Genomic DNA, 11,483 nt, shown 5'->3' on the forward strand with positions numbered 1-11,483 from the left:
TCAGTCTTAATGCCTTCTAGTCTAGTCCTGAATGCCCTGTCTACTCTTTGATGTCCTCAAACAGGTAATTTTTGTTTATCTGGCCTTTCTTACTGTCCTTGGCGGAGCGTAATTCTGCTGTAAGCTACCCTGAATTGCCTGGAAGCACAAGTGCCAGGTCTTCTAATGTTACAAATCTAAGTAGTTCTGAGTTAATTGATCCCCATTTGATGCAGGGGGACAAAAGGTAATTACTCTACAAGAGTAATTCCTCTCGAGAGGAAGAGAGAGAGAGGGAGGATGAGAGTGAGAGGGAGAGCGAGCGAGATATATCCATGTTCGTAGATCTGATTGTATTATCTGTATTGACTTCTTCCTGGGATCAGACTGGTTTTGTGTTATTCGTGTGATGTCACTGATTTTGTATTCTGATCCTTTGAAAGAACTCTTCTTATATCACTGTAGTCTTTTATTTAAGTCTTGGATTCTTCACCCATCTGCTAAATAACTCAGTACTTCCTAACAGCGACCTACCTCATGATGGGTTCAAGAAGAAAGAAAAGCACTGTTCAGTTCCTCTGGAAATAAATGAGTTGGCTTGATTTGTAAGCCTCTCCATGATACCGCAGACACTGACACCCCATTTGAAATACTACTTTCCATTTGAAGCCATTGCCAAGTGATTGGTTTTCATGTTGTGAAGGTGTCTCTTTTTGTTGTTGTCTGTTAAGTTATTAGGTTGAATAGTTAAAGTTTTTTTACTTCTTGGTCCTCTGGCCTGATCCACAACCAGAGCAGCAGGGAATTTAAGCCACTGGCTGAGTGTATTATCAGTTCCTAAGCTGTCAGGTTCCTTCATTATTCTTTGGCTCTGTAGAAAAGTATTTAGAAGACCGGCAGCATGAGTAGAGGGGTATCTACTTGGTGGCTTATTTTTGGTGTTAATATAGTTGTAGATAGAAGACGAATTTCCCATGAGTCCACGTAGTTCTTCTGGGTAAGCCTGTGTCCCAGTTTCCTAAGGCGCCACAAACTGGGAAATGTATTTTTACACACTTTTGGAGGCCAGAAGTCTGCACTGAGTGTCGGTCGGGTTGTCTCTCTCTGGGAGATGTGGGGGAGGATCTGGTCCCTGCCTCTCTCCTGGCTTGTAGTGGCCACCAGCAACCCTCGTTGCTCCTTGACTTCTGGTTGCGTTCTTCCCGTCTCTGCCTCCATCTCTAGTGTCTCCTTGTCTCAGACCTCCCTCTGCCTTTCTCTTAGAAGAATATCTGTCGTTGGATTTAGGGCCCAACCTAAATCTAAGATGATCTCATCTCAAAATCCTTAATTGCATATGCAAAGACCCAGTTTCCCAGTAAAGTCACTTACAGATTCTGAGTGGACATACATTTTGGGGGTCACACTTAAACCCACTATAGCCTCCATTCCTGGACTTTTATGTGTTTACTGCCTTTCTGATTAAAATAAGTGTGATTCTTCTGAAGGAAAAGGGAGGCTATAGAAGCTGAAACAGGTATCAGTTTGGCCCTACCTTTGAGAGTTAGTTATTGATCCAAATCCAACGTTAGAGGATTCACTTTTTATAGGAGGAGGTTTATCTCCTTGATGTGGGCTGGGAAAAAGTAGTAGTAGAATCAGTATGAATAGCCTGGAAACATTTTCAGAGACCAGGCACTGGCTGACCATGTTATCTGTAGCAGTGGGTAAATAAAGTTGAGATGTGTAAACAGAAGATACCACTTTATGGCTATGAAACTCAGCAGTTCTGTTTTCTGAATTAATGTTTAGGGTTTTTTTTGTTTTTTGTTTCTGGGTTTTTTTTGAGTGAAATCTGATTTTAAGGGCCTGCCCCAGATTGGAGGGTAAAGAGGCATGGAAAAGAAAAAGCAGTAATTTTTATGATTTCATAAGGAGAAAAGCAGTGAGTTTTCTTTTGCCTTAAAAGTTGAGGGAGAGAAGGTTGGGACTCATTACTGGTATGTTTACCAGCAGCAAAAAGGCTAGGAAGGAGGAAATTTAATGTCTATTTATATAACATGTCAGCCTTTGAGTTTAAACTTCAGTGGATGTGAAATTCAGCCGTGTTTTGAAGTCATGAAACTGTTCTTTCTTTTCCTGCAGATCGAGGAGACTGGCAGAGGGAAAGAAAGTTCAACTATGGTGGTGGCAACAGCAATCCTCCGTGGGGTAGTGACCGGCACCACCAGTATGAGCAGCACTGGTACAAGGACCACCATTATGGGGACCGGCGACACATGGACGCCCACCGCTCTGGGAGCTACAGACCCAACAATCTGTCCAGGAAAAGACCTTATGACCAGTACAGTAGCGACCGAGACCACAGGGGACACAGAGATTATTATGACAGGTAGGCAGAAGGTCCCGAGACACCAGGCCGACCTCTGCCAGGAGTCTCACTGGTTAAGGGGAAGAGATAAAGTGACATACACATTAATGTACTTATTAAATGTTCACTGAACATCTCATCCTGTGCCAGTCATGGTCCCTAGTCTGAACCAATGTTTTTGCCATCAGGACATCCTCAGGGTGTTGGGGAGGAATCACGGTGTAGACAGCTGATATGGTGTGCTAAGTGGATGATTGAAAGTAGAGGTTTTGAGTTTTTCCTGAGGACTGAGGCAGAGAAGAAGTTGCTGATTGTTGATTTGGGCCTTGAAGAGTCTGCTAAACAGAAAGGGAATGGGTATCACAGGCCGAGGCCAAGGGTGAGCATCCGGAGAGGGAAGTCCAGAAGATGGACACATTGGATAGTAAGAAGGCCTTGAATGCCAGATTATAGGTCTTAAGTTGTGTTCTCTGGGTCATAGGGAGCCATTTGCAGTTTTATCCTTCTACTTGTACAGGAAAAGAGTTTTGTGTCTTCTTCTGTGGAAATGTAGGAAAGTGGTAGCCTTGAAACATTAGAGTCCACGACCAGAATTATTGAGCTTGATGTGAGGCTCTCAGATACACTGGGTAGCAGGGATCCTGAGATGGGTCCCAGCCTGTGGACCTTGCCTGCCACCAGTCCACAGTTTAGGGGTGAAAGACTTGTGAAGTTTTACCCTGTCTACAACTATACACCATCATTAATGAGCCAAGATTGTAACTTGGGAGAGTTACCAAGTACATAGGAAGGGCTAAAGTTTTCTGTATTCTTCCTAGAATAGGACTTGACTATATTTTAACCTCACAGCAACTTTGGCTTTTCTTAGGCTAACAACATGCTTTGCTTGGACTTGAATTTAAATTTGGAAAATTTCATATTCAGCATCTCCCTTTTTGGAGGATCTGGTAACACATTATATAGCCAAGTAGCAGCTGTCTCCTTTAGAGGAGGTTTCAACTGAACCCCTTTGCCCCCACCCTTCTGTATCATCTTGTGTGGCTCCAGTGGGCATTTGCCCTACGTTTCTTTGTGTAGATCTGTATTTCTATTCAGCATCACTCTTTTTCTGCCCAAAGGACTTTTATTTTAGTATGGGTCTGCTGGGGATAAATTCTTTCAGCATTTGTATGTCTGAGAGAGTCTTTAGTTTGCCTTCATTTGTGAAAGATACTTTGCTGGGTATAAATTCCCAGGTTAACACTTTCCGTACTTTAAAGATGTTCCTCTTCTGTCCTGTTTCTGATGGAAAATCTGTCATCTTTATAAAACATGTCTTTTTTCCTTCATTACTGGTTTTTAGCCATTTGGTTGTAGTGCTGCATCCTGCTGTATTTTTCCTCATGTTTGTTTTGCTTGGGAAGTGTTGAACTTGGATTTGTGGGTTTGTCTTTCCTATCAAATTAGGAAGATTTTTTTTTTTTTAACCATCATCAGTGTTTTTCCTGTCCTACCTCCCTCATCTCCTGTGGAGATCCCACTTAAACCTGTATTAAGCTGTTTGCATTGATTGCTGTCACAGCTCACTAATGCTCTGCTTATTTTTTTTAATTTTTGTTTTCTTTCTGTCTCAGTCGGATAGTTTCTGTTGGCTGTGTCTACAAGTTCACCAAGATTTTCTTTTTCAATGTCTAACCTGCCTTGAGCCCCATACAATATATTTTCCATTTCATACATTATAGTTGTATTTCTAGAAGTTGTATTTGAGCTTTTTTTTTTTTTTTTTTTTTTTTTTAACTTAAATCTTTCTAACCTTTTGAAATCTGGAATACAGTTTAAAAATAGTTTTTAGGGCACCTGGGCGACTTGGTTGCGTGTCCGACTCTTGATTCAGCTCAGGTCATGATCCCAGGGTCGTGGGATCAATCCCCTTGTCGGGCTCCATGCTCTGTGTAGAGCCTGCTTAAGATTAAGATTCTCTCTAGGGGTGCCTGGGTGGCTCAGTTGGTTGAGCATCTGACTTTGGCTCAGGTCATGATCTTGCAGTTCGTGGGTTCCAGCACTGTGTCAGGGGCTCTGTGCTGATAGCTCGGAACCTGGAGCCTGCTTCGGATTCTGTGTTTCCCTCTCTCTCTGCCCATCTGCCACTCACTCTCTGTCTCTCAAAAATAAATAAACATTAAAAAAATTAAAAAAACAAACTTCTTTCTCTTTCTGCTCCTCCCCCACCACTCTCTCTAAAACAAATAAATAAAATGAAATAAAAGTAAAAGCAGCAGCTCTCAAAGATGATAGTTCTCCTTTTAAATATAAAAAAAATAGTTTTTATATCATTGTTGTCTGATTCTACCATTTGGATTAGTTGCAGCTGCTTAACTTATCTCCTCATTATGGTCCTTCCTCTTTTTTCCATACCTAGTAATTTTTGATTAGATGCCTCACTGAGTGCTGGATATTTTGTATTCCTATAAATATTCTGGAACTCTGTTCTGAGAAATAGGTTATCTAGAGGCAGTTTGATTCTTTCAGCTCTTGCTGTTAAGATTTGTCAGAATGAGAACAATGCTCTGGCAGTCTAATTGTTCCCCCTCACTAGGGTAAGAACACTTTGTTGTACTCCACTGATGTCCCTTGAAGCTTGAGGCTTTTTGGTGTGGCTGGTGAGAACAGGGCCGTTGTACCTCTAATCTTCTGGGTGGTTCTTTTCCTGGCCTTGGATAGTTTCTTCACATGTACACACTTTATAGTGCTCAATTGAATACCCAAGGGGAACCCTTTGCAGGTCTTTGAACTTCTTTCTGTGTGCAGAATTCTCTTTTGCATTCCATCCTGTGAGCTCCAGCTGCCTTGGTTCTGCCCCCTGACGTCTCCCCTTCCCTGTGCTGAGGCCTGGAAACTGTCTCAGGGCAATGAGTGGGGTTGTTACAAGCCTCATCTCACTAGTTTTCCATCCCTCAGGGAATCGCTGTTCTTTGTTAATGGACATCTGGTATCTTTAAAACCATTTTTTGTCCCTTTCTGCTTGTTTCAGGTAGGAGGGTGAGTCTAGTTCCCCGTATTCCACCTTGACTGGAAGTTGAAGTCACCAGCTCTCTCTCTTTTGTTTAATGAGGGGAAAATTCACATAAACTGAATGAACTGTTTTAAAGCAAACAATTCAGTGACCTTTAATACATCCACAATGTTGTGCAACCACCGCTGGTGTTAAGTTCCAGATGCTTTCATTGTCCTGAAGAAAACCCCATGACCCTGAAGCAGTCACTCCATTCTATCTCTGCAGCTCCAGATAATCACCAATCTGTATTTTGTTTTTATGGATTTACTTGTCTTGGATATTTTGTATAAATGAAATCAAGCAAGATGTGGCCTTTTGTGACTGGCTTCTTTGGACACTTAGCATAATGCTTGAGTCTCATCCACACTGTAGCTTGCATTGTAGTACTTCATTTCTTTTTGTGGCTGAGTAATATTCCATTGTATATATATACCACCGTTTGTTCATCCATTCATTGATGGACATTTGAATTGTTTCCACCTTTGGCCATTGTACATAGTGCTGCTATGAACATGAGCGCAAAATTATTTGTTGGAATACCTGTTTTCAGTTCTTTTGGGTCTATACCCAAGAGGTAATTGTTAGTTGTATGGGAATTCTACATTTGGCTTCTTAGAAACCACCTGTTTTCCACAGTGGCTGAAACATTTTACATTCCTACTAGCATCGTATGAGAGTTGCAATTTTCCCACATCTTTGCCAACACTTCCTTTCTGTGTGTGTGTGTGTGTGTGTGTGTGTGTGTGTGTGTGTGTGTGTGTGTTCAACATGACCATCCTAGTGAGTGTGAATCAGGTAAGTAGCTCCTTGTGGCTTGATTTGCATTTCCCTGATGATTAATATTCTTTAAAGATGTTGAGCGTCTTTTCATGTGCTTAGTGGCCATTTGTAGATCTTTGGAGAAATGTTTGTTTCAGTCCTTTCCCCGTTTTTGAATTGGGTTGTTTGTCTTTTTGTTGTTGACTTGTACCAATTTTCTTTTAATAAGATAACAAGCAGTTTACTGTGGTGCTAAGTAAAAATTTTACTATTCTTTACATGGAGTCAATTTATTAAATACTTTATTTAACTCTTCATTTATTGTTGGATGTTTGGGTTGATTGTGGCTTTTGCTGTTACTTTTAACTTCTCGAATAATGTCTGTGGCTCTTTTTCCCCTCAGGCCAGGTCAAAGAATATGAAAATGTTTGTAGGTCTGGCCAGTTTTCCTGAAGGGAGTGTATCTTTACAGAACCTCCAGTGATTCAAGGGTGTCCTTGTTTCATTGCAGACTTGAGGTGTATGTCATTTTGTAGGGTAGGATTGGCCAATAAGTGTAAAATAGCCCTTTGTTATTACTTTTGTTGTTTTTTCTTTGTTTGTTTGTTTGTTTTTGATTCCTAGTAATGTGAACATTTGTGAACTCTGAGTCCTTTGGAAGGGTCCTTGGGTATGAGCGCGTGAGGGTGAGCCAGGTGGGCGAGGAGGAGGGGGCGGGCTTGAGCTGTCAGCTAAGCCTTGTGTCTCTGTTTCAGGCACCATCATGACTCCAAGCGGAGGAGAGCCGATGAATTTCGGCCTCAAAATTACCACCAGCAGGATTTCCGACGAATGTCTGATCACCGCCCCCCTGTGGGCTATCATGGCCAGGGACCCTCGGACCATTACCGCTCTTTCCACACAGACAAACTGGGGGAGTATAAACAACCCCTGCCCCCCCTGCACCCCGCCGTCTCAGACCCTCGCTCGCCCCCTTCTCAGAAATCTCCCCACGATTCCAAGTCACCCCTGGATCACAGGTCTCCTTTGGAGAGATCACTAGAACAGAAAAACAACCCAGATTATAACTGGAATGTTCGGAAAACATAAAGGACAGCTGGGAATGAAGGGGAGAGCAAGAGTCATTAAGCACCTGGATATTTTTGGTCTGATCCAGTAGGAGCCAGTTATCTAGACCAGTGAGTGGAGTTTCTGGACATGCTGCTGCTGTCAGCTCGCCGGTGGAAGGAGCACCTCAAGGAGCGGGGGGCCTTTCACTTGGTCCAGCTTGGGTTTGGGTCGCCACTCCTGCACTTTGACACCCCCTCCCATTCCAGCCTGGTCCTGGCCTCCCACTGCGAGGAGTGCTAGGAGGAAGACGTGACTTTTGCGTCCCAGCTTCGTGGGCTGTGTTTCCCCAGTGAAGGAAGAAGGGATCTCAGAGTCACGAGGATTTTGTTGCTGGGTCCGTGTGCTCTGGGCCCATGTGCAGTGGGCTGGGAAGGAGCGTGTGTGTGAAGGTTGACGGGACCTGCTGGGCCACGCGTGATCTGCTTCACTGTGATGTGACGGATGCTGCTGACGGGGCGGGGCGTGGGTGTCGCCTCGTAAGACTTGAAGGGGAGCAGGTACACTCCTCACATGTGTTCTTGGGAGAACCATACACTTGGGCCTCTTTGTGATGCCTTTGGTGCAGGGGCTGGTGGGGAGCAGCTTCCACAGTGGCCCCTTCCCTACAACACTAACCTTTCCCACACTATCTGGACATTTCAGAGGTTCGGTCTCCTGAGCGGGTCTCCTTTGCCCTGGTCCAGGGGAGAGTCGGGCCCATCTGGCTGACTTGTGCGTACTGTGAGTTTTCGGCAGCGTTGGAGCTGGCGTGGGTCTTCCTTGGCTGGGAGTGGGGTGAGAGGGGTGAGAGAGGGGCTAGAGGGGCGGTGTGGCCAGGGACCCGGAATCCCCGGTGGGGTTCTGATTCCTGGGATGAGCGGTCTGAGGGCAGGGCCCGGAGAGGAGGGGAAGCTTGCTGCAAGCGCGCGCCCAGGCAGGTGTGTGGGTGGCAGGCATGCTTCCCCGGGGGAGGGGGGGGCGGGGCTTCAGTGTTGCGCCAGGTCAGCGTTTGCAGCCACACTCGTTACTTCAGGTCCCTTCGCACAGCTTGAAGAAGTAGACTGCACAGAACATGCAACTCCTGACGCCACAGGGCGGGTGGACAGATGAAGTCTGGGTCCCTGTTGGGAACAGGCTCCCACTCCCAGTCGGAGATGGTTAGAATTGAACTCCATTGTTTTGAGAATGAGATCAAATAAGGCGTACACCTAAGGTAAAGTTTTTCCAAAATAGGAAGCCTCCGAGGACAGGGGACTGAGCTGCAGACAGTAAGAGTCCTACTCGGGTTGAACAGAGTCAGAAGTGGGAAGGCGAGTCACTTGTACCAATTAATCAGGCTCCTTTCATTTTACATTTTACGGATACCGGGCCTTCCATTTTATTCCCTTTAAATATAGCTTGCCAGTATTGTTTGACTGTCCAAAGGCCTTTCTAGGTGGAATAACTGACTTGAACCTACACTGTGCCTATATGCGTCCAGGCTCAGAGCTGGTGACCACCTTTCCATTGGGTGTGCACAGGGTTAAACTCCCTGAACTGACCTGTGAGGACTTCATAAAACTGTTATCGCTTACTTGCTGGTAACCTGGGCAGCACCATTATTGCCTTTACTGAGAAGTTCCCAAGTCAGCTCGCCCTAGGGAAGCAGATGTGGCTTTGGTGGGTCATCGCACGCAGCCTCGTGGGGCTGGCCGGGCGTGAGTTCCACGTGAGAGTCTGGGTCCTCACAGCTTATGTTGGGAGCTTAGTAGGTCTGCCCCTTCCTTATTTATCTCCTCTCGGGACTGGGATTGTTCACCGTGGGCTCGTATCCGGTGAACATGCCCTGGACCACGGCCCAAAGAATGCCTGGGAGCCTCTGGCCACAGCCACTCCACTGGGCACATGCTGTGACTGCTTGGGAGAGAAGAGGGTGTCTGCTGTGGCCTCCACCAGCTTAACTTCTTGCTGACACTACCCTGTGTCTTTCTTGCCCAGGCCAAAGAGGAGGGCTAGGTTGGCTTGTCCCTTCCTGTGGTGGGAGGAAGGGAGGGAGGGATGAGCCCCAGGATGTCTTCCCCTGTGGGAGGGAAGTCAGGCTGTGTCCCCTGGGAAGCCAGGAAAGTCACTGGAGGCCCTGTGTTTCAATACTCATCAGGGTGTTTTTTCCTCTGAAGTTGATAGGAGATGTGAGTTATTCCCAAAGATGTCTCATCATGAAGAAAAAGGAACTTCCTTTTGTTTACATTCAGGACTTACTGTGCCATATGATGTAGCAAAAGGCAATATTAGCCAGATCAGTGTTAAATTGATTATAAAATTACAGTATCCCCATAAAAGCATCTATTTTAGGTGTTGAGGTATGTTTAAAGAGTCAGGAAAAAGGAGGCATTTCCTCACTGACCTAAATCAGTATGAATATTGTATGCTTTTATCAAAAACAGATTTGCACAGATAGGAATTCTCTCCCTTGTGGATAGGATAAAGTACCCCAGGAACCTGTGAGGGTGATATCACAGAGCCTAGCTTTGAAAGATTCAGTAATTGGGTGGAGACTGCAGGGGTTGAGGAAGAGGGGAGTTGGCATCACCTGAAGTCTGAGTGTGGAACAAGGGTTAGCATGGTATCCCACAGCCCTGGGAAGGGGTGCGGTGAGAGCCCCAGGCATCACTGCGGTCTTTCGGAGATGCTGGAGAGAAGCCGCCAGGCCCTCTGCAGAGCCCCATCTTACGGCCCCTGGTCCCCCTCTCTCCTAGTCCTTGCGTTGGCCCTTTCACGGGAAGCCAGGACACTTCTCGCATCGTGCTGCAGGCACTCTAGCCTGATGGCTGAGAGCTATATCAGGATGTGTGGTGCACACGCGATTCGGTTACGAATTCACACGGGGACACTGGAATCCTACAGACCAAAATCCACTCGTCAGCAGGAATGGTGGCCCGGGGCCCAGCACTGGTGGTCTTCCGGGCTCGTCTGAGGGCCGCAGTGTCAGGCGGAGAGAGCCAGGCCAAGGGTCCAGGCTGCTTTAGTCCATCTGACCCCACTCGTTTGGGGACAGATGGTTTTTCTTTATTGTAAAATTGTGGACTTTTCAAACCTGTTGACTAAACAGTAATTAATTTATATTTGTGAAAAATGCCACTGTCCTAGTGATTTCTGATGTAAATAATGTTGTTTATATAGTATGTATTAAATTTTCCTACATTGTACAACTGCTGTACTTTTGATTCTTGTATATTAAACAGTGTTACTAAGGATTTTTAGAATTGGGCGGACACGTTGCATTGCGTTGCATCGGCGTGAAACGTGACCAGATCCGCGTCCAGCTCCCTTCCCCTGGCTGCCGGGTCATTTGACCTGTTCGACAGCTTGTGAAATGGAGCCTTTTGAAGTTGCAGTGTTCTTCCTACCAGCACCAGCGTGTTGCTGGGTCTAGGACCCTCACACACAGGTTCCGGAGGTTTTCCCTGCGTGGCCACTGCCAAGGGTAGTGGTCCCTGGCTGGGCAGCTCCCCGCATCTGACGGGATTACCCGGACCAGTGACAGTCCCTGGTGGAGCAGAGCGGCCCACCCTTTCCCACGTTGGTTGTGCCGGAGAAGGGGCCCTGGAGACCTGGAAGGTGCATTTTGAAGACCTGTGTCATCCAGACAGGGTCCTGTAGCTCCCCTTCCATCCAGAGGAAGTGAAAACACAGTGTCTGCCAGTCCACAGCAGTGAGGGTGATTTAACAGTTGGGTTATATATTCATGCAGAGGGAAAAAGGCATTTTATAATGGAAACACTGACACGAATGTTAACTCTAGCAATTTGGCACAGGGGCAGGCCCGGCTCCTACGAGGCCCAGACAGGAGGGGTGGCCCAGCCCTCGGGTGGAGATCCCGTCTGAGTAGGAGCTGGAGAAGGTTGCCAGACCCAAGGGGTTTTGCTAATGCTTAGGGGGATTTCAAAACCAAACTCCTAGTCTTCTCGAACCTCCTTATTCTTGATACCCAATAAACCCCTAACGTTCGCTCAGTTAACTCCCCGGTTGGGACTCTCAACCCGGGAGACCGGCCGCGGGGGCCCTCCCTCAGCCTGTCCTGTGCGGGAGGGAGAGGCTGGGATATTTGGTGCACAAGAGTTCTTGAGTCCAAGACTCAAAAGAAGAGTTGAGGGCTCCTCCTGCCGATAAACAACTCAACAATCGTGTTGCAACTCACAGCTCGGCTGGAACATCTTTGGGAAACTTTTAAGAACAAGCACTGCAATAATCAGCTCAGGATTTACAATAGCAACGCGGCTTCTACACCGACCG

At 46.2% G+C, this 11,483-nt stretch overlaps 1 protein-coding gene across 5 annotated transcripts in view; it reads left to right on the forward strand.

The window, feature by feature from the left end:
* Positions 1-10,396, forward strand: part of CHD2 (chromodomain helicase DNA binding protein 2) — a 122,673-nt gene extending 112,277 nt beyond the window's left edge. For 4 of the 5 annotated variants that reach the window (XM_011282738.4, XM_045058856.1, XM_019831922.3 and 1 more), the window contains 2 exons: positions 2,104-2,350; positions 6,878-10,396. In XM_011282738.4, coding sequence (XP_011281040.3) covers positions 2,104-2,350; positions 6,878-7,211 — 581 coding nt within the window. In that variant the 3' untranslated portion in view covers positions 7,212-10,396. Of the gene's footprint in view, positions 1-2,103; positions 2,351-6,877 lie in introns of those variants that run through there. The other variant, XR_002158103.3, reaches the window with a different exon arrangement.
* Positions 10,397-11,483: the final 1,087 nt, after the last annotated feature.

The sequence above is a fragment of the Felis catus genome, chromosome B3 (assembly GCF_018350175.1).
Source record: "Felis catus isolate Fca126 chromosome B3, F.catus_Fca126_mat1.0, whole genome shotgun sequence".
NCBI lineage: Eukaryota > Metazoa > Chordata > Mammalia > Carnivora > Felidae > Felis > Felis catus.